This window comes from Styela clava, chromosome 13, assembly GCF_964204865.1.
Source record: "Styela clava chromosome 13, kaStyClav1.hap1.2, whole genome shotgun sequence".
NCBI lineage: Eukaryota > Metazoa > Chordata > Ascidiacea > Stolidobranchia > Styelidae > Styela > Styela clava.
Window position 1 is genome coordinate 4,733,255 of NC_135262.1, and position 24,736 is coordinate 4,757,990.

At 32.9% G+C, this 24,736-nt stretch overlaps 5 protein-coding genes and 1 long non-coding RNA gene across 7 annotated transcripts; 1 reads left to right on the plus strand and 5 right to left on the minus strand.

Moving 5' to 3' along the window:
* Positions 1–955: 955 nt before the first annotated feature.
* LOC144431236 (kelch-like protein 38) lies at positions 956–10,023 on the minus strand. The gene is made up of 2 exons (XM_078119082.1): positions 8,070–10,023; positions 956–1,815 (listed from the first exon to the last, which is right to left on the minus strand). The coding sequence occupies exons 1-2, from the start codon at positions 9,407–9,409 to the stop codon at positions 1,524–1,526; spliced, it is 1,632 nt and encodes a 543-aa protein (XP_077975208.1). The 5' UTR covers positions 9,410–10,023; the 3' UTR covers positions 956–1,523.
* On the plus strand, positions 1,871–6,450 carry LOC120346337 (uncharacterized). 2 transcript variants are annotated; one of them, XM_078119369.1, is made up of 3 exons: positions 1,871–2,817; positions 5,156–5,313; positions 5,657–5,885. In XM_078119369.1, exons 1-3 carry the CDS (start codon positions 1,974–1,976, stop codon positions 5,666–5,668), a joined length of 1,014 nt encoding a protein of 337 aa, XP_077975495.1. In that variant the 5' UTR covers positions 1,871–1,973; the 3' UTR covers positions 5,669–5,885. The 2 variants fall into 2 exon arrangements, with proteins under 2 accessions (XP_077975495.1, XP_039271981.2); XM_039416047.2 differs by having other exon boundaries at positions 5,156–6,450.
* Positions 3,962–5,525, minus strand: LOC120346338 (uncharacterized). Its single transcript, XR_013479955.1, has 2 exons — positions 5,384–5,525; positions 3,962–4,721 (listed from the first exon to the last, which is right to left on the minus strand). It is a non-coding gene; the product is annotated as an uncharacterized LOC120346338 (long non-coding RNA).
* Positions 10,024–11,272: 1,249 nt separating the features above from the next.
* On the minus strand, positions 11,273–12,392 carry LOC120332215 (kelch-like protein 21). Its single transcript, XM_039399419.2, has one exon. The coding sequence runs from the start codon at positions 12,283–12,285 to the stop codon at positions 11,290–11,292; it is 996 nt and encodes a 331-aa protein (XP_039255353.2). The 5' UTR covers positions 12,286–12,392; the 3' UTR covers positions 11,273–11,289.
* On the minus strand, positions 12,391–19,265 carry LOC120333233 (kelch-like protein 38). Its single transcript, XM_078119083.1, has one exon. It carries the CDS (start codon positions 18,355–18,357, stop codon positions 16,741–16,743), a length of 1,617 nt encoding a protein of 538 aa, XP_077975209.1. The 5' UTR covers positions 18,358–19,265; the 3' UTR covers positions 12,391–16,740.
* A 2,119-nt stretch (positions 19,266–21,384) lies between these two features.
* LOC144431363 (kelch-like protein 26) lies at positions 21,385–23,009 on the minus strand. Its single transcript, XM_078119399.1, has 2 exons — positions 21,875–23,009; positions 21,385–21,791 (listed from the first exon to the last, which is right to left on the minus strand). The coding sequence occupies exons 1-2, from the start codon at positions 23,007–23,009 to the stop codon at positions 21,385–21,387; spliced, it is 1,542 nt and encodes a 513-aa protein (XP_077975525.1).
* Between the last annotated feature and the right edge of the window lie 1,727 nt (positions 23,010–24,736).

Below are 24,736 nucleotides of genomic sequence, written 5' to 3' on the forward strand. Positions count from 1 at the left end.
TATTAAACAAATGTTCGTGTGAACGCTTCCCAAAACTTCGAAAATTGCGTTGTTGCTCCAGCTTTCAAAAACTGCGGCGCGCCGACCCCGGCAAAAGTACAATCCCTCCAGTTTCCTGTCAAGAAAAATTTTTCATAGATAATTGGATAGCAATATGAGGTAAACGCATTTCAGCATTTATAATGAAACAAGCTATGTCTTGATACAGATTACTTGCTGATTGATATATTTCCGGCAAAAACACTTCACGGAAAACTACGAATTATTAATTAATTATTCATTTAAAGTTTTTGCGTTCGGAATGATTTGAAAATTTGAATTTTCAGTGCAATCGCGTTCTTCGAAGCCAAGGGCCCAGAACATGACACGAAAGAATTATCTGTCCTCTGTTTTATAATCCCAAGATGTTTGGTCCATTCTTTAAAAGTAAAAGATCTTATAAAGACATTCCAGATGCCATTTTTCCGCTACGTATACAACAATTCTACCATTCACCACTGAAATTATTTACAGACTAGTTTGGGAAATGCCGATTCAGCTGCAGGAGTAATTAATTTCAGATGGAAGCTTTGTTTCTTTCTGGGCTCCTGGCGTTTTTGCCCCCAAAATTTTGAGCAACAGCAAAACACGGATTTTTTTCACTGTTCAATCTTGGCGAGCTCCCATTCTCCAGATCGTATGTACAAAAGCTGATTTAAAATGCACGGCAATCAATTAAGTAGCAGCACCCACAAAACGTGAAGACTCACAAGCAATACAAGCTCTTGGTATATTAGCTAGTAACTTTTGCTTTCGAGTGGCAATTCCCTTTCACACAGGATTCGATACACTAAACTTGCTAAAGTCTTAATTATTTCAAAACTTCCCCCTCTGTCTACTTTCCGACACAAAGTATACCGCACTATCACCCTTCAATGTGTCTGTCCTACAATGGTGTAGGCCTACACAAAGAGATGAATATATTTTAGCATTTCTTATAATTTCACTTGTCTGTTTTTGTTAATTCCTAAGTTCATGCATCTGAGGTTCAACCTTTTTTACTGCGACATCCCGCCCTATATAATATATATATATATGTTTTGCCCGAATATAATAATAATATAACCATGATAGATGCTTGAACACCTATTTCGCGAAAACGATAGCATCGAACGGCACATCCTGGAGAATGAAACTGAAGGTAGGAGAGTCTGAGGTAGGCCAGGAATAAGGATGCTAGAATGGATGTGCAAGGCAATAGGTGTCAACAATACCAACGGACTCAGAGAAAAAGCAATGGACCGCAGCTTATGGAGATCACTTATGAAGACCATGATTTTATCTACGGCATGAACATGCCACGATGCTAGAAGAGAGAGATGCCCAAATGTCTATTTTGAGCATAAAATTTCGCGAAACCACAATAAAATAGACAAGCAATGGAGATACAATATAATAGTAGGCACTACAAATATAAAGTAAAGGTAAATATTTACACGGTAAATCGTATTTTATACAAGCAAACCAATCAGTAAGAAGAATATTTAGGTCGATTTCAAATACAGAGACACGGTAGCGGATGGTTCTATGTTCAAATTTTCAAGCTCTGTAACATTGCTCCAGTTCCCGTTACAGAATTCATACTTCTCAGTACCTTGGACTGATAGTCTATTACCTATCGCAAACAGCGAGTTATTTACAATACACAAGTTAAACCCATCTCTAGGAATTGTCATCGACGGCAAGTTTGTCCAATTGTTAGTTTGTGGATCAAAGTATTCACAACTTGACAATGATTTGGCAGTGTCGTATCCACCAGCGACATAAATTTTTCCATTTTTTCCATTCCATTCATTATTCGCTATTTGATTAAGCATTACGCACCTGTTTAAGGTTATAGAATAGTATAAATAAATATAAGTTACATAAAATTTCTACATAAGTAAATCTGCTCCAGTTTGACCTGATTCTGTTCTATCGGTGTGACTCAAATAATGGATCAAAGAAATGATGTGTTCGAAGCTAGTTTCCTATATGAAAGTGAAACAGCACCCAAGTCACCTACAAGTTACAGTAGATTCTCAACATCTGGCAGGGATCCGTCACTTTCTACAACATCAGAGCTTGACTCATCTGTGAACCTACAGCAAGTCCAACTGCCCCTGTATAATATTAATGATCTCCTTCAATCCAGGGAGGAATTACTCATCACAAAAATGCTCAACTCCATTGAAGCTGTTGTAGATAAAAAGCTTGGTCAAATAATGCCATCATATTTGGACAAACAAACTAAGAACATAGAGAAGATGTGCAACAAAAATGAAGAAGTGTTACTCAGTCTAGCTAAGTCTCAAGAACAACTCACTGTTAGACTTGGAGCTATTGAAAAAAATAATTCTGAGATGAACCAATCATTAAGTGATATGAAAACTGCTCATAGTAATTTTCAAAAAATCCAAGCAGAAGATAAAGAAAAGATTACAAAACTTGAAGCTCTGGTATCTCAACAGATGGCTGCAATAACAAAGTTGCAACAAAGTCTGTCAACTATGGAAGAAGAGCTTGAAAACGTGGCTGAGGCCCAAGAATATTCAGAACAGTACGGAAGGCGCTTAAATCTTGAATTTGTTGGGTTACCCTATCAAAAAAATGAAGACACCAATCAAAAAGTAATAGGAGTTGCCAAAATGATTAATGTTAAACTTAATAGTGAAGACATTTCTACCTCTCACCGACTTGTTGCTGGCAAAAGATCTCCTATAATTGTTCGCTTCTGTAGGAGGGACAAAAGAAATGAGCTATTTCGAAAAAAAGCTGGTCTTGTCAAGGAAAATGGAGGTAAATCAATTTTTATTAATGAAAATTTGACGGAGTGGCAAAAGTTCCTTTTTAATGAAGCTCGCTCGTTAAAAGATAAATTTAAATACAAGTTTATATGGACACATTCTGGAAATGTTTATGTTAGAAAAAATGAGTCGGCTAAGAGTCTAAAAATTTTAAATGAGATCGATTTGGACAAAATTCGATGATAATCTATTTTGTAATCATATCGCTTATTATCATGAGGTCATGTGTATTTTTACTCTACAATTGTAATAATGTCACTTTTTAAAAAGTGCAAAGTTTGTCATACTATAATCACAGATGATGTCAATCATATTTCTTGCAATCTATGTCTTGAGAGTATTCATTTTGCCTGTTCTAAACTAACCCAAGAAAGGTTCCATTTGTTGATAAATTCTAGCTCACCCTATTATTGTAATCTATGCCTAATAAACAGTCTACCTGTAATGGCTGCAATAGAAAACCAATGCTATCCCACCTCAAAATTAAATGATGTAGATGATTGGGCTACCGGATGCGATTATATTAATTCGAATGAAGTTGTTGGAAAATTGCTAGAAAATTGCCAAACTACTTTTAATATTCTCCATTTTAATGTAAGGAGCTTACAAAAAAATAGTCTTCAAATTGAGTATTTAATAGGTCCCAGTAAAAGATTGCCTGACATAATAGGTGTCTCCGAAACCAAACTGGGAGAGGCCTCTCCAGATGTTCCCATTATGGGATATGATTTTATACGTAAAGATTCCTGTACTAAAGCAGGAGGAGTAGGTTTATATATTCTAGAATGTATCAAATATCACATACGTGTTGATCTTAGCTTAAATTTAGTGGGATGCGAAGACTTATGGATTGAAATCGATCAGTCTGGACTTAACTGCAATGCCAAAAATCTTATTATTGCAGTCATATATAGGCACCCATCATATAAATATGATGTTTTTTTAGATAAATTTATACAAGCTCTAAATTTAGTGAATTCCAGTGGAAATTGTACATATATTATTGGGGATTTTAATGTTGATTTGATGAAATATCAATTAGACAATAATGTCACCAGGTATGTGGACAGCATCCACTCTTGTGGTTTTCTATGCGGCATTAACAAACCGACACGCGTAACTGAAACAACAGCTACTTTATTAGACCATTTTTATTTCAATAGAGTAGAATATAAAACAATTACTAGTATTATAAAATATGACATTTCTGATCATTTTCCTGTCCTGGCTCACATACATCTAGCATGCCAGAGGTACCAAATTAAAACACGTAGACGTGACTATAGTAATTATAATCCTGAAAATTTTGTTGACCATTTGAGTCTTGTAATCGAAAAAGATCTCTCATTTTCCTATGACATCAACAAAAAATTTAATTCACTTTTGAATTTAATAAAGTCTGTGGTAGACCAGCACATTCCTCTCCAAAGCAATTTAAAGGAATGTAAACTTAAGCTTAAACCCTGGATCTCGAAGGATCTTTACAAGTCCATTAAAACCAAACATAAAATGTATAGTAAGTGTTGTAAAAGCAAATCTCAAGTAAAGATAAGAGAATATAAAAAATATAGGAATAAATTATATAGGAATCTTGCAAAGGCTAAACAAGAATATTATAAAACCGTTCTTTCTAGCTGCCAAAAAGATATGGCAAAAACATGGATTCACATTTGTGAAATAATTGGCAACTCCTCTAAGAAAAACAAGCTGCCATCTCATATTATAGTGGATGGTAAGAGAATTACTGATGGAAATGCCATTTGTTGTACACTGAACCAACATTTTTTGGAAGTCGGTCCTAAGCTTGCATCTAAAATAGGTCCAGCTTTGAATAGTCACATGAATAATCTTGGGCCAAGCGTCAAAGAGTCTTTCTTTCTTCGTAGCACCACCTCACTAGAAATAGAAAAACAAATTGATAAATTGGATGTTAAAAAAGCTGTAGGCAGCGATGAAATACCTGTAAGACTTTTCAAAACTGCCAAATATGTTTTATCTCCCATTTTATCCAAGCTTTTTAATCAAAGTTTTCATGAAAGTGTGTATCCAGATATATTGAAAATAGCCAAAGTAGTGCCACTTCACAAGAAAGGATCCAAGCATGACCCAAACAATTATAGGCCAATCTCCCTACTGTCACAAATTGCCAAGATATACGAAAAAATTCTGTATAATCGACTAAAATTTTTTTTTTGATAAAATGGGAACTTTGAGTCAATCCCAGTTTGGTTTCCGGAACAATTACTCCACTGAGTTAGCTATAACTAGGCTTAAAGAAATAATAATAGAAAACAGTGCAAATAATAAGGTCACCTGTGCCATATTTTTAGACCTTGCGAAAGCTTTCGATACTGTAAATCATCGTATTCTACTGGAAAAACTATATCATTACGGCATTCGAGGTAAAGCATTTCGTCTGATCTCATCATACCTAAGTGGCCGTAAGCAATATGTTGAAAATGGGGAGAATATTTCTGGAATGGGCCTCATTAAATGCGGAGTGCCTCAAGGTTCGACAATAGGCCCATTGTTATTTCTGTGCTATATAAATGATTTGCCTGCTGCCTCTTCCTTCTTTTCAACCCTATTTGCGGATGACACTTCTCTGTTAAAATCTGCTTCATGCGCATCTGAACTTCAAACTTCTGTGAATTTCGATCTCCATAAGGTGGACAAGTGGTTGAAAACAAATAAATTATCTCTAAACTATTCCAAAACAAAATTTATGCTGTTTTGTAGCAAAAAAAGAGATATTACAACCTTTAGAGTAACCTTAGGCAATAACATAATTGACCGCACCAAAAGTATTAAATATCTTGGGGTTACAATAGATGACAAATTGAGCTGGAAGGCACATATTGCCGATTTGTCTAAGAAATTATCTCAAACTGTTGGAATATTTTACAGACTCAGGTATATTTTGAACCCTGAAACACTCAAATTGGTCTACTATAGTTTATTTCACTCGCGATTACAGTATGGTATACTTAGCTGGGGGTCGACAAATAAGTCTCTATTGCAGCCAATACAAGTTTTGCAAAATAAAATTTTAAGATGTATGGCATTTTCAGAAAAAACTCACATAACCAATTTTCAGCTGTATCGACAGTTTAATATCTTACAGCTGTGTGAAATGCATACACTTGAAATAGCCAAGTTCATGCATCGGCATGAAAATGGCCTTGTTCCCATTGCTTTCCAACACTATTTCACTAGGCTACAAGATGTACATAAATACACCACTAGGTCCCAAAAAAATAGGTCATATTTTACCCCTCATGTAGCCACGGAGTTTGAAAAAAGATCACTGAAATATAGCGGTGTCCAGGTCTGGGGCATTGTACCACCTGACATCAAAAATTGTTCAGCATATACTTTCAATAAAAATATGAAAAAATTCTTGTTATCCAAGTACCCTGATCCGTATACTTCTGTTTAATATACTGTAATTGCCGTTTTATGCTGCTAAAAGTTATTGTGCAATAAATGATGAACTGCATATTAATTGCATATCTAGTTGGGCATACTTAATTGTGGAACACGCATTAATATTCCATTTCTATTTCAAGTATTTATGAATCTTTATGAATGTTGGTGATTGTCAGTGTGTTTCCCAAGCTTCCATCTCGTAAATTAATTTATTATCCTTTTCATATTGTTAAAATTCACTGTATAAGAAGTGATGAAATGAACATTTAATTGTGGATCATACATTGATACTCCATTTCTAATTCAAGTATTTATAAATCGTTATGAATGTTGGTAGCCACTATACAGTATTCAGTGATTGTCACTGTGTTTTTTCCATGCTTTCATTTCATAAATTAATTTACCTAATAACCTTTTTATATTGTTGAAATTCATTTTGTAACAAATGAACAGCATATATAATTGGGGGCCATACATTAATATTCTAGTTCTATTTCAAGTACCCTTGGTGTGAATGTTGTTAGCCTCTTTGTAAATCAATTTATCAACCTATTTACATGTTAAACTAATTATATAATAAGTGATGAACTGCATTATCAATAGCATATTTAATTGTGAATCATACATTGATACTCCATTTCTAATTCATATTTTTATAAATCTTTATGAATGTTGGTAGCCACCATACAGTATTCAGTGATTGTCACTGTGTTTATCCATGCTTTCATTCCGTAAATTAATTTACCTAATAACCTTTTTATATTGTTAAGATTCATTTTGTAACAAATGAACTGCATATATAATTGTGGGCCATACATTAATATTCTAGTTCTCTTTCAAGTACGCTTGGTATGAATATTTGTAAATGTTGTTAGCCTCTTTGTAAATTAATTAATTTATTAACCTATTTACATGTTAAACTAATTATATAATAAGTGATGAACTGCATTATCAATAGCATATTTAATTGTGGATCATACATTGATACTCCATTTCTAATTCATATTTTTAAAAATCTTTATGAATGTTGGTAGCCACCATACAGTATTCAGTGATTGTCACTGTGTTTTTCCATGCTTTCATTTCGTAAATTAATTTACCTAATAACCTTTTTATATTGTTAAACTCATTGTGTAACAAGTGAGCTGTATATTTAATTGTGGATAATACATAAATATTCGAATCCTTATTCAAGTATGTATAAATACTTATGAATGCTGGTAGCAATTAAACAATATTCATCGATTGTTATTATTTTTCCCCTGCTTCTTCATGTGAACTAATTAAGGTGCCAAAAGGAGTCAAATGATACTTTTACGTCATGCACTCCATTACTGAATCTGTGATGATATTATTATTTTCTTGTCCCTATCTTTCAATTTTTGATCTCGGTCTGTGTCCAATAAAAAAAAAAGCTTTTTTTAAATCTTCGACTGTTTTAATTCTTTCATTGGACATGATCGGTTACATCGGTACATGACCTCTCAAAATCCTAAATTGCCCTTTGATAACTTTAATAATAATAACTTTAAATTGCCGACTCATTCACTCATTTCTTTATCTTATATATATTTTATTTAATCCCATTTGCATTTACCCATGGTACTATATTATGCCATGATAACCTTATATACAGCATTTACAAAAGGGTCGGGAGCCTAGATGACCTTAATCGGTCCTGCACACTGACCCGCACAAAACAATAATCAATCGCTGTTTATTACTGATGAAATATTTTCTTCATTATATTATTATCTATTATTGTTTATATTAGTGTTGATTTTGTTTTTGTGGCAATAAATCTCACTCTCTCTCTTATAAACAGCCACTCCTGGAATCTGTCTTGCAACGTTCATCGACCTCACCACGTTCCAGCAGGATGATGCTGGGCAGTATCTGTTGACAGATCTTAAATTCCCACTATGTGTGGAATTTGTATGGCCACCTAAAACATAGATAAATCCCCCACACTCTGCCAAAGAACAATAAGAGCACACAACCGCGATTTTGTCAATTTTGGTTGATATGTCATTCGTGAGATTATATTTTTCAATCAAGTTATCGCCAACAATATAAGCAAAATCTTTATAAACAACGACCTTCAGAAACTGCCTGTGAGAGAATTTAGTGTTTGCCCTTGCTGACCAATTTGTGAATCCATTAACATGAAACGCACATTGATATACTTTTGCAGAACTCGTAAAAACGAACAAATTTTGTCTCCAAACAACAGCTGTAAAATTGTTAAAGCTATATCTCAATGAATTTGTGGAATTCGTGCTTTTTATATTTGGTTGGAATGTTCCCATACTCAACTGATTTTTATCGAAAAGTATCAAAGTGTTATTTGCAGCCGGAGCATGCATAGGAATCGCTACTGGTTCCCCTTTGGTTTTAGAAAACATTAGAATCAGCATTTTCATGTGGTCTGTTGATTCTTGAAAGATCGGATATTTTTCAGACAAATATGTCGCATATTCAGAAGATACTTTTGAAAGTTGCATCAATTTATCCATTTCGACGATGTACTTTTTACGGTTCTCAGGGTCAGTTTTAATCCATGTTAGAAGCAAAGAAAGTTTAGAATCTTCCGAGTAAGATATATTGTTCCGTCCAACTAGTATTGAAATATATTCAAAGTCTATCTTATTGAACTCTTCTTGATTTGCCAAGGCTCCGAGATTCAAGAAAGCGTAATCGTCACAATATTTTTTTAGCGTTGGTTGGTTTAAATTATTCGCGATTCCTCTGATTGGAAAAAATGATTTTGGATTCAACTTATTCTTCAAGGACTCAATTATATTGTCACAAAGTACTGACAATTGCATAATGCTGGCAGCATGGAAAAGCTCTTCACATTTTTCCAGAGTAATTGAAGCCTCCCCAGTGTAAATGTAATCAATGCAAATTTTCACAGAATCGACATCGACTTCTTTCATATTAACAATTCCTGCGTTGCTTTCTAAATTATCATGAGACAACATCGCATCAAAATAATCAGAACCAGCGGAGATTATGTTTCTGTGAACCAGGAATTCTTCACTTCCTACTTTGATTGTGAGATCAGAATGACGCTTTTCTTTCCTCATATTATCAAGCTTTTTCATCATCGATGTATTGTGTGAATTCTTATCAATACTCAAATTGAATGCCATAGTTCAAGCTTCACAACCTTTTCGATTATATTTTAAATAGGAGATGAAACAAAAATCTGAAAAATGAAAAAAAAATCGTCTATCTGCATATTATAGATGAGAAAGTATAAATCATTTGACTTCATATATTTCAATTCAAGTTGAATCTGAAAAAACGATATTAATATTGAACCTCAATATATATCGTAGGCTTAATCGTTTCGTGATGCCAAAATTAAACATTTTATTAAACCAACTACTCTTTGCATGGTCATAGTAGTCAGTGCAAGCATAGGAACATATTGATCTGGCGTGTCACAGAAAAATAGAGAATGTTCAAAAATATTTTTATGACAGACTTTAGTGATATGATATGTATAAGTGTGGTATATATAAATGTAAGAAGTTATATGGCACAATAGGATCTTCAAGGTTTAGTTGTAGTTGTTCTATTACTCAGATTAATTCAGAGCCCGAAAATGGAATTCAAATATATGGTCAGATCCTACGGCTAGGTATATGAGTATAATGTATCTTTCATCAGCCACAATATACAATATTTCCAGGTTCGAAGACATACCCAGCACTTCAACCTATAATAAAATATACAATAAAACTGAACGATACGAAACACAGGATATCTAGTATTACTACTGTATATCATTATCAGTTAGTGGGTTCTTGAATGGAGCCTTGTCCTGAGCTAAGAAGTAACTCATGGAAAAGGCAAACTCCAAATCACGGAATAGAATTCAAACTTATATTTGAAACTAAGAACATCATCAAATAATTTAATAATCATAATCATGTGCATATAATTATTGCTGCATAATTTATATAGAAAATAAATTTGAAACATAACATCAGTAAGAATATATTGTAAAGTTTAAAGTTATAAGAGTAAATTAATATCGATGAATTTTGATCGGTTCTGATTTCAGGATATGAACGCATGAGCAACCTCTGCGTATTGTTGAGTTCTTGCTTTAAACAAACTTATATTAAAAAATTTGAAAGTACTATACTACTATACTATACTAACCAGTTTTGTTAATATCATCAAATATTCATCAACTGCGGTTAAACACATCCTAAACCTATAAAAATGATTGTTTACAGATTGGAAACCATGTCCGTATAATATTAACACACAACAAAGATGCATATTTCATATATTTACAGTGGAAGAAAATATCAGAATAAAATGAGAACAAATTAAAAATTACATAAACAAGTTCGACTGATTAATAACGTTTATCATACATAGCCTCTACAGTCCACTCAATACTGTGGGATTCTTACTGCAATCGAAGCAGTAGACATAATCTCCATGTCAGTCAAATCAGTCACTTTCTCCCACTGATTTTTATTAAGATCGTACTTTTCAATAGAATGAGGTTCAGAAAAATTCCCAACGACAAATAAGTTTTTGTTAACAATACAAAGACTGAATTCAACTCTTGGAATTGTCATTGAAGCAAGATTTGTCCAAGTATTATCATCTGGATTAAAGAATTCAGTACTTGATAGAACGGTCTCCCAATACCCACCAGCAACATAGATTCGATCATCATATACGGCTGCAGCATGAATTCGTCTGGCAACATTCATTGGTTTCACAGATGACCAAGATCCTACAGGTGGAGAATATTTATCAACTCTTTTACCTGCTTCACCACCTCCAATGACATAAATCTCATCTCTAAATGTAACTAATGCACTTTCATTAGCTTCGATACTAGAACACTCAACATTCTTCCACTTGTTTTCATTGTTATTGTATCTCTCCATTGTGTTATTCCCACAAACATAAACCAAGTTGTTATGAACGGCAGTTCTGATATATTGTCCGTGATCATTCATCATACTCTCCGTCTCAGTCCAACTTGAATCGGCTTCCCCTAAATTGACACGATAAACCTTTCTGTCTGTAAAAAAACAAAAACAAATTTCTCTAAATAAACTGCAGTGTATTTATCACTCAGCATGTTCTCATTGAGTTGTTTCAACTTATTGAATGTTTCTTCTACTGGGCAGTACACTTGCACAGATTCAGATTTTTTATCAAATAGTAATAAACCATCATCTGATAACGGGGTGAACAAAGGAACAGTTACTTTTTCATCCTTAACATTTGATCTATTAGCCAAGTATAATAACTTCATGAATTCTGCAGACTTTGAGCAAAAAGAATCATTTCTGACCAAATGGCATCCATAACTAGTTGAAATTTCATCAATTTGGAGCTTCTCAACAGTTTCTATAAAATACTCTGCTCGGGACTCGGTATCAGCTTTGATCCATTGTAAAAGAACTTTTAGTTTTGAATTCTCTGAATATAATGACCACTTACAGGTGATCAAAAACACGACATATTCTTTATCAAGTTTGTTGAATTCCTCTTCTTTTGCTATTGATCCAAGATGGCCGACAGCATATTCATCACATGATTCTTCTAAACCTTTCAAATTGAACTTTATTGCGAGTTGTCGGATAATGAAGAAAGATTTAGAACCTAAATTTGCTTGGAGAAATTCTGCGATCATTTCACAAAATCTTGACAATTGCAATATATTCGCAACATGGAGTAGTTGTTCACATTTCTCCAAAGTAAATAAAGCATTTCCAGTGTAAATGTAATCAATGCAAACTTTCACAGAATAAACATCGACTTCCTTCATATCAACAATTCCTGTGTTGCTTTCCAGATTCTCATGAGACAACATCGCATCAAAATAATCGGAACCGGCTGACATTACATTCTTATGAACTGGAAATTCTTCATTTCCAACTTTGATTGTAAAATCAGAAAGTCGCTTTTCTTTCCTCATATCATCAAGCTTTTGCATCATCAAATTATTGTGTTTGTTATCTTGAATGCCAAACTCAGCAGACATTTCGAATTTGTTACAGTAGGCAAAAGTAATGAATTTATTCTTTTTAGATCTAATAAGAAATGAATATATTTTTGATTCCTAACTCCACAAAATTATTAAGTACATTTCCTTATTTTATACTGACTCACGGATACAAGGAACAGAAAAATAGAAATTTATATTTTAAAAATAATTTAGTCAATTGGAAGATCTTGTACTACTAAGGTAAGTAGATCATTATTACTAATCGGGTTCTTGGCTGGAGCCTTGTTCTAATTTTAAGATATAAAAGCACCTCATTAAAAGGTAAAATTCAATAAAATATAACAAATAAAATTCCAACTTATATTAAAAATACATGAAATCGCAATGTAAAATACAAAGTTCTACTGTATGAAATGAACTTTCACCATTATCAGGCAAATATATACAATATTTCTAGGTCTAAAGACATGCCCACTATTTCAACCTATAATAAAATACACAATAAAACTGGACGACACCAAACTCTGGATATCCAGTATTACTAGTTTAGTAGATCCTTATCAGTTAGTAGGTTCTTGTATGGAGCCTTTCGCTAAGAAGCGAAATCAACTCATAAAAAGGCAAAATCCAACTCATGGAATAAAATTTAAAATAAAACTTAATAAGTTCATGACCAAATTCAGAAATCCTTATCATGTGCATATCGTATTTGCTGCATATATAGAAATAAAACACAAAAATCAGAATAAAAAATTCAATAAAAAAAAGTTTGAAAAAATACAATAGGTTTTAGGTTTTATAGTTGCTACATATGGAGTATCAGTACCGAGCCATGTACAATATTTTAAGAACACAATGCCCATGTTTACAATTCAGGGTATGAATTTTTGAGGAAAGGTAAAAATGATTTTCAAACCCATTCTATGGTAAATTGGAGATATGTCCGATTCAAGATATAAACGCATGAGCAAGCTCTGTAAAATTTCGACCGAGAAAAAATTTGTTTGAGCAAAGGTACATAAGATTTAAACACATGGTATGGTAGTTTTTCCAAAGACAATCTGTTTGAATAATTTTCTCTTCAAGTTGTTTCGCTGACAGTGTCAATTTCAATGATATCAAGTCTTGTCCCAATCCCCCCCTTTGTACATATCCGACAGCAGTTGCTAATAAACTATTCTTATGAACTACCGGTACCTTAATTGTATTAAAAAATATCAATGCGATATATTAATATCGAATAACCATACAATATGAGAATATCCCTTGAATGAAAACTTGAATGAATTACATTAACAAGTCTGACAGTTTTTTGAATGAATAAAATGTACAGACTACAGGATTAGACTAGAACACTCCACATTCTCCCAACTACTTTCATTGTTGTTGTATCGTTCCATTTTGTTATTCCCACAAACATAAATGAAGTTGTTTTGAACTGCAGCTCTAATATATTGTCCGTGATCATTAATCATACTCTCCATCTCAGTTCAACTTGATTCAGCTCCCCATACATTGACACAATAAACCCTGCTGTTTGGAAGAAAAACAAAAACAAATTTCTTGAAATTAACTGCAGTGTATTTAACACTCAGCATATTTTCATTCAGTTAGTTTAACTTAAACTTATTAAATGTTCTCTCCAGTGAGCTATATACTTGCACATCTGTAGATTTCTCGTCAAAAAGTAATATACCATCATATGATAAAGGAAGGGACAATAAAACATTAACTTCGTAATCTTTATCAATTGATTTATTAGCCAATAATTTCATAAACTCTGCAATAATTGGGCAAAAAGAATCCTTTCTAGCTAAATAAAGTCCATAACTTGGAGTAATTTTGTTAATGTTGAGCTTTTTCACCATTTCGACAAAATGCTCAGCTTGAGACTCAGTATCAGCTTTGATCCATTGTAAGAGAACCGACAGTTTAGAATCTTCTGAATACAATGACAATCTACAGGTGATCAAAAACATTACATAGTCTTTATCAAGTTGTTGAATTCCTCTTCTTTTGCTATGGATCCAAGATGGCCGACAGCATATTCATCACACGATTCTACTAAACCTTTTAGATTGAACTTTACTGCGAGTTGTCGGATAATGAAAAATGATTTGGGTCCTAGATTTGCTTCAAGAAATTCTGCGATCTTCTCACAAAATCTTGATAATTGCATATTACTTGCAACATGGAGTAGTTGTTCACATTTCTCCAAAGAATGTTCATTAGAAGCATTATAATGGCCCATGATAAAGATACTTTAACCTTAGATGGTGATCTGTTGTATCTAGCATAATGAATGTGAAAACCTAATCAAAGAATACAAAAAAAACCCACAAGAGTCAGTGTTTTAGTAAAAAAGTGCCATTGTAAACACAAAGGAATGTTAATTACTGTTAATGCTTTTAATGGTACCGAGATTTTTTAAAAGTGTCTACATACAAAAGCCGGATTAGACAATCACGGGCTTCGGTTTCTTCGGTGATATGTATAATAGAACAATTGAATAAGTACGAATGGTTATGAGTGCGTAATACATTAAAAAACATCATCTGCTGTGTGTTTTGGAAACTAATACAACACTGGGTAGTCAACATATTTAAACAACATGTTCTCATGTGCTTATCAAAATTTTAGCCTGCATAGTAGGGTCAATCAGATTAATTATCTAAAAAACTTAGAAGCTCATAAAATGAACTAATGAGGGTGGACAAAAATCTTACTTGAAGAGACAATAGACATAATGAAACTGCTAAATCAGATAATTCAATGTAAGCTATCTGCATTCAAACACCTCAAGACAATTTTAATCTTCGATTAATAATTCAAATTATATACCAGAATCAGAAACCCAAACAAAATAAAGTGACTCATGGTGACATTGTGTGATTTAGTATATACAAACGTCCATATGGAAATGGAAAGATTCATGCAAACATTCAAAATTAAAACTAATCCAAAACATTGAAACCTACGGTAAATGTAATATTGTGAATCTTCCCAATATAAGTTTACAATAAATACTAATATTCTCTATTAATAGTTTGTTATTAAGATTAATGTTTAGTTTGATACTGCAGATTTGATTGCCAATATCGCGGGCCGGATTACTCAATATTATTCAATACTATTTCAATAGGTTAACAGTATTTTAATATCTGTAAGAGACAGAAGACAATATACAACGCATTTATAAAAGATCATAATGCATTTGTGGAAATACACGAAATGGTATATATATAAAATGTTGTCACGTCCAAAGACATGCCCGCCACTTCAATCATGCTACAATATAATTGAACAATACCAAACCGTAAAGATCCAGAACTACTGATGTGGTAGATCAATATTACTTTGTTAGTTCTTGGTTGAAGCCTTGTTGTGAACTAAGATATGGAAGTGCCTCATAAAAAGTAAAAGTTAACTCATAGAATAAAATTTAAACCATTATTTGAAACTTCTGGAGATCATCACATAATTTACAGAAATGAAAAAATCAAGAAATTCTTCAAACAGGAATCAATATTAAATGATAGATATTACGTGTCATGCATTATAAAAATATTGCATAAAAATTTTTAACCACGAAAACAGATTTTTCATCTACAGCTGAGGTCGGAAACCTTTGGTCGCTCATTTTATGCACTTAGCATAAAATTTTCTGCATTTTTTGCCATTTGTTTAATTATATTTAAACTATAATCTTATAAACGAGTAATTGTGCATTTTATTCTTGTTAGATTATAATGTAATTTACCGTAGTCTACACGTGTCTCACAATAAATTATGTTACGTAAAGAATACAATCGACAGCTCGCCATTGGTTTGTGGCAGCTAAAATGTCAGTCGCCATGGTTTTGGTCAAAGCGGCCATGGTTTGGAAATCTTGCCATGGTTTTGCGGCAGCCTCAGACGCCACAAAATACTTGAAATTACACTTGTGATTTGAGATTATTCCTGACGAGAATGTCATCAAATTTCAAAAAACTCGCTGAAGACCATCAAGCTCATCCAGTTCAATAAAAAACTATGAACTATGATTTGTCTTCTTGTTTATTCAGTCTGTAATACAGGGGTTGGCAACCTTTTGTCGCTCGCGGGCCAAAATTACGGGTCGCAAGTCATTGGCGGCCACACATATTTTTAGAAAGTTGACAACCGAACGGATAATATTCATTGTATCAAAGAATTCCATTTCAATATTTTTCGGCACCATCGAACCCTTTGCACTTAGCATCAACTTTTCTGCATGTTTTGCCATTTGTTTAATTATAATTAAAGTGGATGCTCATAAACGAGTAAATATGCATTTTATACTGTTATATTATATAATATAATTTAGTCTACGTGTGTCTCACAATAAATTATGTTACGTAAAGAATACAATTGCCAAAACAAACGTTTTGTTACTATAATTCAGTGAAGCATCGCGGGCCAGGTTATATTACTCATGTAGGGCTGTAGGTTGCTGACCCTTAATCTACAGTCTCAATACAGTGGGATTTTTACTGCAATCGAGGCAGCGGACATAATTTCCATATCAGTCAAATCAGTCACTTTCTCCCATTGATTTTCATCAAGATCGTACTTTTCAATAGAATAAGATCCAAATATATTTCCAACAGCAAACAAGTTGTTGTTGACAACACAAAGACTGAAATGAAATCTTGGAACTGTCATCGAAGTCACATTTGTCCAAGTATTATCATCTGGATTGAAGAATTCAGTACTTGATAGACTGGACCCATTCCACCCACCAGCAATATAAATTCGATCATCATATACGGCTGCAGCTGGAGTTCTTCTGCCAACATTCATTGGTTTCACAGATGACCAAGACCCTACAGATGGAGAATATTTATCAACTTTTCTAGTTGCATTATAGCCTCCAATAAAATAAATCTCATCTCTAAATGTAACTAATGCTCTTCCATTGGGTGCGATACTAGAACACTCAACATTCCCCCACTTCTTTTCAGTGTTGTCATATCGCTCCATTGTGTTATTCCCACAAACATAAATGAAGTTGTTATGAACTGCAGCTCTGATGAGTTGTCCATGATCATTCATCATACTCTCCATCTCATACCAACTTGATTCGGCTTCCCATACATTAACACGATAAACCTTTTTTCCTGGCAGAAGAACAAAAATAAATTTCTTTAAACAAACTGCAGTGTACTTGCATTTTGGCAGAAAATCAATGAGGTATTTCAACTGAGTCAATTTTCTGTTAATAGGTTGGTACAAGTTCAAATGTGTGGTGTTCGTAAAAAAAAGCAATATGCCTTTCTCGGTGAGGGTAGAATGTGAGGGAATGTTTGCATCCCTGTCTTTACCAGGTGATTTATCGGCCAAGTACAATAATTTCATGAACTCTGCAGAACTTGAGCAAAGGGAATCATTTCTTGCTAAATGAGAACCAAAACTAGCCGAAATTTCACTAATATCCAATTTCTTCACCATTTGCACAAAATCTTCAGCTCGTGTCTCTACGTCAAATTTGATCCATTGTAGCAGAGTCTTGAGTTTTGAATCTTCCAAATATGATGACATATCATGAGTCAGCAAAAACTCAATATAATTTTTATCAAGCTGATTGAATTCTACTTCTTTTGCTATGGATCCAAGATGGCCAACAGCATATTCATCACATGATTGTTCTAAACCCTTTAGATTGAACTTTACAGCGAGTTGTCGGATAACGAAGAATGATTTTGGTCCCAAACTCGCTTTGAGAAATTTTGTGATTTTCTCGCAAAATCTTGACAATTGCATGATATTTGCAACATGCAGTAGTTGTTCACATTTCTCCAAAGTAATTGAAGCATTTCCAGTGTAAATGTAATCAATGCAAACTTTCACAGAATCAACATCGACTTCCTTCATATCAACAATTCCTGTGTTGCTTTCCAAATTATCATGAGACAACATCGCATCAAAATAATCAGAACCAGCTGACATTACATTCCTATGAACTGGGAATTCTTCGTTTCCAACTTTGATTGTAAAATCAGAAAGTCGCTTTTCTTTCCTCATATCATCAAGCTTTTTCATCATCAAATTGTTGTGTTCATTATCTTGAATGCCAAAATCAGCAGCCATGTTGAATTAGTGACAGGAAGCAAGAGTGATAAATATAATATTTTTTACCTGTAAAAAATCAAATATTGATCAAATATTTTTGTGCTTATGTCCACTGAATTAATATATTTTTCTATTTCATAAACCCTTGAGAGCAAATTGGAAGAATAAACAACACAAAAAATAATTTTTCATGAAATTAAGGAAAGTAAGGAATAATGTTGTTTGTGAAGCCAATATTAGAAGTCGCATGACAATAAAAAAGCCTCAGGACTCACTGGCCGATGTTTTATAACATCGAATGATTCAAAACCAAACCTTGTTTGAAAATCATAATGATTCAATCGATACTTGATTGAAGACTCAAAAAATATGGTCAGGCCCTATGGCTAGTTGTATAATTTATTCTGTTCCAGCGCCTCGCTTTGTTGTCACGCGCTAAATATCTAGGGTTGAATTTAGGCCAGTTCGATTCCCACATAAATTAGGCTATTAATATAAAATGTTCATTAAAAGCACAACTCACAAAGTATAGAAAGCAGCAGTATATATGTAACAGACTCTTATGAATATTACAAAATAAGAATGCTACTACGAAAACAGTATACCCTTTGAATACAGTCAAATATTTTTGGGTTATGACATACAGTACATATAATCCTCTCGTAGTCCTTTTTCTACAAAAGATCTTTCACAATATAGCATGATGAAATGCTTTTTTAACCTAACACGGTGATCTGTATCTAGCATACTTAATGTGACAAGCTAATCCAAGAAGGCATAACTGTTTCAGGAAAATAAGTGTCATTGAACAAACAAACAAAGGTATGTTAATTACTGTGAATGCTCTTCCTGTAACCATGATTTTTTAAAAGTGTCTACATACAAAAGCTGGTTGGACAATCAGGGGCTATAATGTTTCCCCGTTAATGTTTATAATAGAACATGCATAGGTGGATGAACATGAATGGTTAGGAGTGCGTAATACATTTAAAAACATCGATTAAATTTTAGCATTAAATTTTAATCACAGATTGTAAAAAAATTAAAACTGACGATACTGCAATATCACCATGCAATCTAATGGGCCACTGTCTGCAAATTGTAAACTTTCTAAATTTAAATTTCGGCCCTAGCGTCGTGCATGACAGTCAAAACCATCAACCCAGACAAGTGCCTACATTATCTATATAATTTGTGATGTAACAATGTGATCAAATCTGTTCTTTGGTGAATGACATTTTTTATTTCATGTTCGCCACGTTTGCATTGTTTTCTGCAATTGATTATTTTATAAATTGATTTATTAGATTATAGAAACCCAGATGTACATCCTTTGTATACTGTTTATCAGTAGTATACCCTACCTGGGTTTGAAAAACACTGCTACAGAAACAATGAAATTACTAAATCAGAGAATTCAATGAAAGTTGGCTGTATTTGAACACCTCAAGACAATTTCAAATTAGACACAAGAATCAGAAATAACAACTCAATAAAGTGACTGATAATGACATTATTCAATTTAGTAAATACAAACTATCATATTGGAATGGAAAGATTCATGAAAACATTCCAAATTAAAACTATTCCCAAAGCATTGAAATCTATGTAATTTTGTCAATCTTTCCGATATAAGTTTACAATGAGTCCTAATAATTTTTTTAATATTTTGTCATTACCGGTAATATTAATGTTTAGTTTGATACTGCAGATTGTCTTCGATTGCCAATATCCACATCATGAAGATGGAGTCGCTCAATATTTCTTTAATATTCAAACACTATTTCAATAGGTTAGCAGTATTTTAATATCTGTAATAGACAATATACAATGCATTTATATAAGATTATAATTCATTTGTTAGAATACCCGAAATCACAGCAAAAAATACAAGGCTTTTCTAATTATGAAATGAACTTTACTTTTATCAGACACATAAATACAATGATGGAGAGCAAGTATATCTTAGGTTCAATCCCACACTATGATAAAATTGGACAATACAAAACTTGGAAGATCCAGTAGTAATAATGTAGCAGATCATTATTAATCAAAGAGCCTTGTTCTGTGTTAAGATGTTAATGTACCTCATTTTTACATGGAAGCAAAAAGGTAAAATTCAAGTCATGGAATAAAATTTGAACTCATACTTAGAAGATCATCAAATAACTTAATAATCACCATTCACCTTAATCAGTCACATATATATATATATACAATGTTGTCGGGATCAAAGCCATGCCCACCACTCCGAACATGATATAATAATATTGGACAATACCAAACCCGGAAAGATTTTGTACTACAAGGGTAAGTAGATCATTATTACTCATTGGGTTCTTGGCTGGACCCTTGTTCTGAGCTAAGATATAAAAGCACCTGATAAAAAGTTAAAATTCAACTTTTGTAATAAAATTAAAACTTGTATTAGGGACTTCAGGAGAATATCAACTCATCTAGTAATCATTATTGTGTGCATAGAATTTTTGGGCATGGATATTAATAAAAAACAAACACCAGAAATACAAATAAAAGAAGAACATGTTCCAGCTATTTCCCTGACAGTGTAAATTTGAATCATTTCAGGTCTTGTGTCAACCCCTATTCATTGACCTATCTGCAGAAAAGAGAAATTTGTATATATCTGTCAGTAGTTGCTTACAACTATCTTGTGTTAATACTCATTCAACACACCATAAAGAGGTTGGGATTTTGCTTTGATTAAATATAAAAAGGTATATAACCATCATGTATACTATTATCATTTATTTATAAACTGTCTTCGAATGATCATACAATATAATATCCGAATAACAATTTACCATAAAAAGGGAATGTTACTGATTGGAAACCATGCCTGTTAATATCACCATTCATCAAAAAATATATTTCATTTAAAAACAACGGCAGAAAATTTTGGATTAAAAATGAAAAACAACAAAAATAGCACATTAGTAAAAGTTAAGTTGCATAAACAAGTCTGACTGATAAACTGAATATATTCCACAAACTGCAAAAAAAAGTTATTCCTAATAACGATTACAGTCAATACAGTGGGATTTTTGCTGCAATCGAGGCTGCGGACACAATTTCCATATCAGTTAAATCAGTCACCTTTTCCCATTGATTTCTATCAGGATCATACTTTTCAATAGAATAAGGCCCAGATATATGTCCAACAGCAAACAAGTTCTTATTAACAATACAAAGGCTGAAATCAACTCTTGGAATTGTCATCGAGGTCATATTTGTCCAAGTATTACATTCTGAATCATAGAATTCAGTACTTGATGTGGGGGTGTTAGTTTTGATACAAAACCCACCAGCAACATAGACTCGATTACCATATACGGCTGCAGCAGGAGCCCATCTGGCAACAGTCACTGGTTTCACAGATGACCAAGATCCTCCAGATGGAGAATATTTATAAACTTTTTCACATCTATTACCGCCTGCAATAACATAAATCTCATCTTTAAATGTAACGAATGCACTTCCATTGGGTTTGATATCAGAACAATCAACAATATTCCACTTGTTATCATTGTTATTGTATCGCTCCATTGTGCCATTTCCACAAACGAAATGAAGCTGTTGTGAACTGCAGCTCTGATATATTCACCATGATCATTCATCATACTCTCCATCTCAGTCCAAGTTGATTCAGTTTCCCATGCATTGATACGATAAACCATTCTGCTAGGCAAAAGAACAAACACAAATTTCTTGAAAAAAACTGCAGTATATTTGGCACCCAGCATGTTCCCATTAAGTTGTTTCAAATTATTGAATGTTTCCTCGATTGGACAATACACTTGAACAGCTTTAGAATTATTATCAAAAAGCAAAACACCTTCATCAGAAATAGGAGAAGACAGAGATACATTTACTTCTTCATCTTTATTAAGTGATTTATTAGAAAAGTATAATAATTTCATGAATACTGCAGAACCTGAGCAAAATGAATCATTTCTGGCTAAATATAGACCATAACTGGTAGAAACTTTGTCAATATTGAGCTTTTTAACCATTTCTATAAAATGCTCAGCTCGAAACTCAATATCAGCTTTTATCCACTGTAAAAGAACTTTCAGTTTAGAATCTTCGGAATATGATGACCTTTTGTAGGTGATGAAAAACATAACATAATCTTTATCAAGTTGGTGGAATTCCTCTTCTTTTGCTATTGATCCAAGATGCCCCACAGCATATTTATCACACGAGTCCTCTAAATCCTTCAAATTAAACTTAACTGCGATATGTCGGATGATGAAGAAAGATTTAGGACCTAAATTTGATTTGAGAAATTCAGATATCTTTTCACAAAATCTTGACAATTGCATGATATTTGCAACATGGAGTAGTTGTTCACTTTTCTCCAAAGTAATAGAAGCGTTTCCAGTGTAAATGTAACCAATGCAAACTTTCACAGAATCGACATCGACCTCCTTCATATCAACAATTCCTGTATTGCTCTCCAAATTATCATGAGACAACATTGCATTGAAATAATCTGAACCGGCTGACATTACATTCTTGTGAACTGGAAATTCTTTGTTTCCAACTTTGATTGTAAAATCAGAAAGTCGCTTTTCTTTTCGCATATCATCAAGCTTTTGCATCCTCAAGTTATTGTGTTCATTATCTTGAATGCCAAAATTAGCAGCCATATTGAATTAGTTACAGTAGACAAGTGTGATAAATATAATATTTCTTAGCTGTAATAAATTGAATGTTGATAACAAAGTAAATATTTTTGTGCTTGTTCACTAAATTAATATATTCCTCTCATTTTCATACACCCAAGATACAAATTGAAATAATGACTGAAATTAATAATTTTCGAAATCAAATACCTTGTGAACAATAAAAACAATCAAACACAAGACCTGCAATTGCCAGAAAAATGATACCTGGGCTATAAACCTAAGGATGACCTACATGTCGCTACTATTTGAAAAACGTCATACTTGGCTTATTCACATATTTGCCTAAATGGCAAACGATGTCTCTAATGACTAAACTGATAAACACGGTAGTCAAATATCAAGCATCACATATGAATTATTATTTTACAATGTTACTAAAAACAAGCCTGAAATATAATGAAGCAAAATGAGTAACTTGAGCTTGAGTCTCAGGCCCCAGAGGTCCATGTCATCACTTATATATGGTAGGTCTTTTAAATCATTTTCAGGTTGGCGATTTCTTTCAAATATTCCTTGTCATGGCCTAACACAGACTTAGCTTATTATAAACAAAAAGTCAATTCCATTTTGTACGAATGAGGCTTCAAATAAAAATAAGCTGAATAATATCAGACAAAAGAGAGTCACCACGATTGTTTACACAACATAGTTCCAAACAATACATCGCTATTTCGTTGCTGTCAGAAACGCTTTTTGTTACTCATGGAATACGAAAGATTTTATATTCAAGCACAAAACTGATACTGAATCAAATATGAAAAATAAAAGTTGAATAAACTTTTTTCTTCACATATCAAAGAGTCTAATAAAGGGGTTCTCAAACAGAGAGGCGCGCCCTACATGGGGGGCGTAGACAATTTTCTGAGTGGGCGTGAAGCTGATTGAAATTGAAATTTTTTGTTATATTTGATCTTGACTGCCTTATTTTGTATATTTACTTTTTTTTATTGTTTAAAAATTGCAGAGAGCTGTTGTGCTTGTATCCTTGTTATTTGTTCCACTTATGTATTTTCAAGATGTTTTTTCAACAAAACATACTTTTGCCTTAAAAACCGTTATTTGTGGCAGGTTAACAGTATTTTAATATCTGTAATAGACAATATACAATGCATTTATAAAAGATCATAATTTATTTGTTAGAATACATGAATTTGCAACAGAAAAATACAAAGTGTTACTACATGAACTAAACTTTAACTTTAATCAGTCACATAAATACAATGTTGTCAGGTTCAAAGCCATGCCCGCCATTTCAACCAAGTCAAGTCAAGTTTATTTTTTCCAACCAGTAAAAAGAGTAAGTTTTACACAAAAAATACGAAGAGAAAAGATAATCACACAATTTGACTGGGGAAGGGAAGCCGCGAAGAATCAAAGGTGTTCATCGAGCAGCGACACCCAAGGATCTAATATCTAATTAAAAAGATCGAGAAGCTCAGTTTGTCGAGAGTATAGCTTTTTTACTGTATACTATTATGATATAATAAAATTAAACAATAACAAAATTGAAAGATCTTGTACTACTAAGCAGGGATGGCCAATACCGAATAGTTCACTATTTCGAATACATTCGAAATTATTTTTTTCGAATATGAAATTTCGAATACTTCGAAAATAAAATCCACTAATTGAAGCTTATCTAAATGTATGTAGGAATTTCCATACAATAAGCAATGGAATAACTGCTA

Coding starts and splice junctions, on each gene's coding strand:
- LOC120346337 (XM_039416047.2), top strand. CDS start 1,974: ATGGATCAAAGAAATGATGTGTTCGAAGCTAGTTTCCTATATGAAAGT. Junction 2,818..5,155: donor TCTTGTCAAGGAAAATGGAG/GTAAATCAATTT, acceptor CCATATTTTTAG/ACCTTGCGAAAGCTTTCGAT.
- LOC144431236 (XM_078119082.1), bottom strand. CDS start 9,409: ATGGCATTCAATTTGAGTATTGATAAGAATTCACACAATACATCGATG. Junction 1,816..8,069: donor CCAGGAGTGGCTGTTTATAA/GAGAGAGAGTGA, acceptor GAATGGAAAAAA/TGGAAAAATTTATGTCGCTG.
- LOC120332215 (XM_039399419.2), bottom strand. CDS start 12,285: ATGTCTGCTGAGTTTGGCATTCAAGATAACAAACACAATAATTTGATG.
- LOC120333233 (XM_078119083.1), bottom strand. CDS start 18,357: ATGGCTGCTGATTTTGGCATTCAAGATAATGAACACAACAATTTGATG.
- LOC144431363 (XM_078119399.1), bottom strand. CDS start 23,009: ATGGCTGCTAATTTTGGCATTCAAGATAATGAACACAATAACTTGAGG. Junction 21,792..21,874: donor TACAATAACAATGATAACAA/GTGGAATATTGT, acceptor ATGTTATTGCAG/GCGGTAATAGATGTGAAAAA.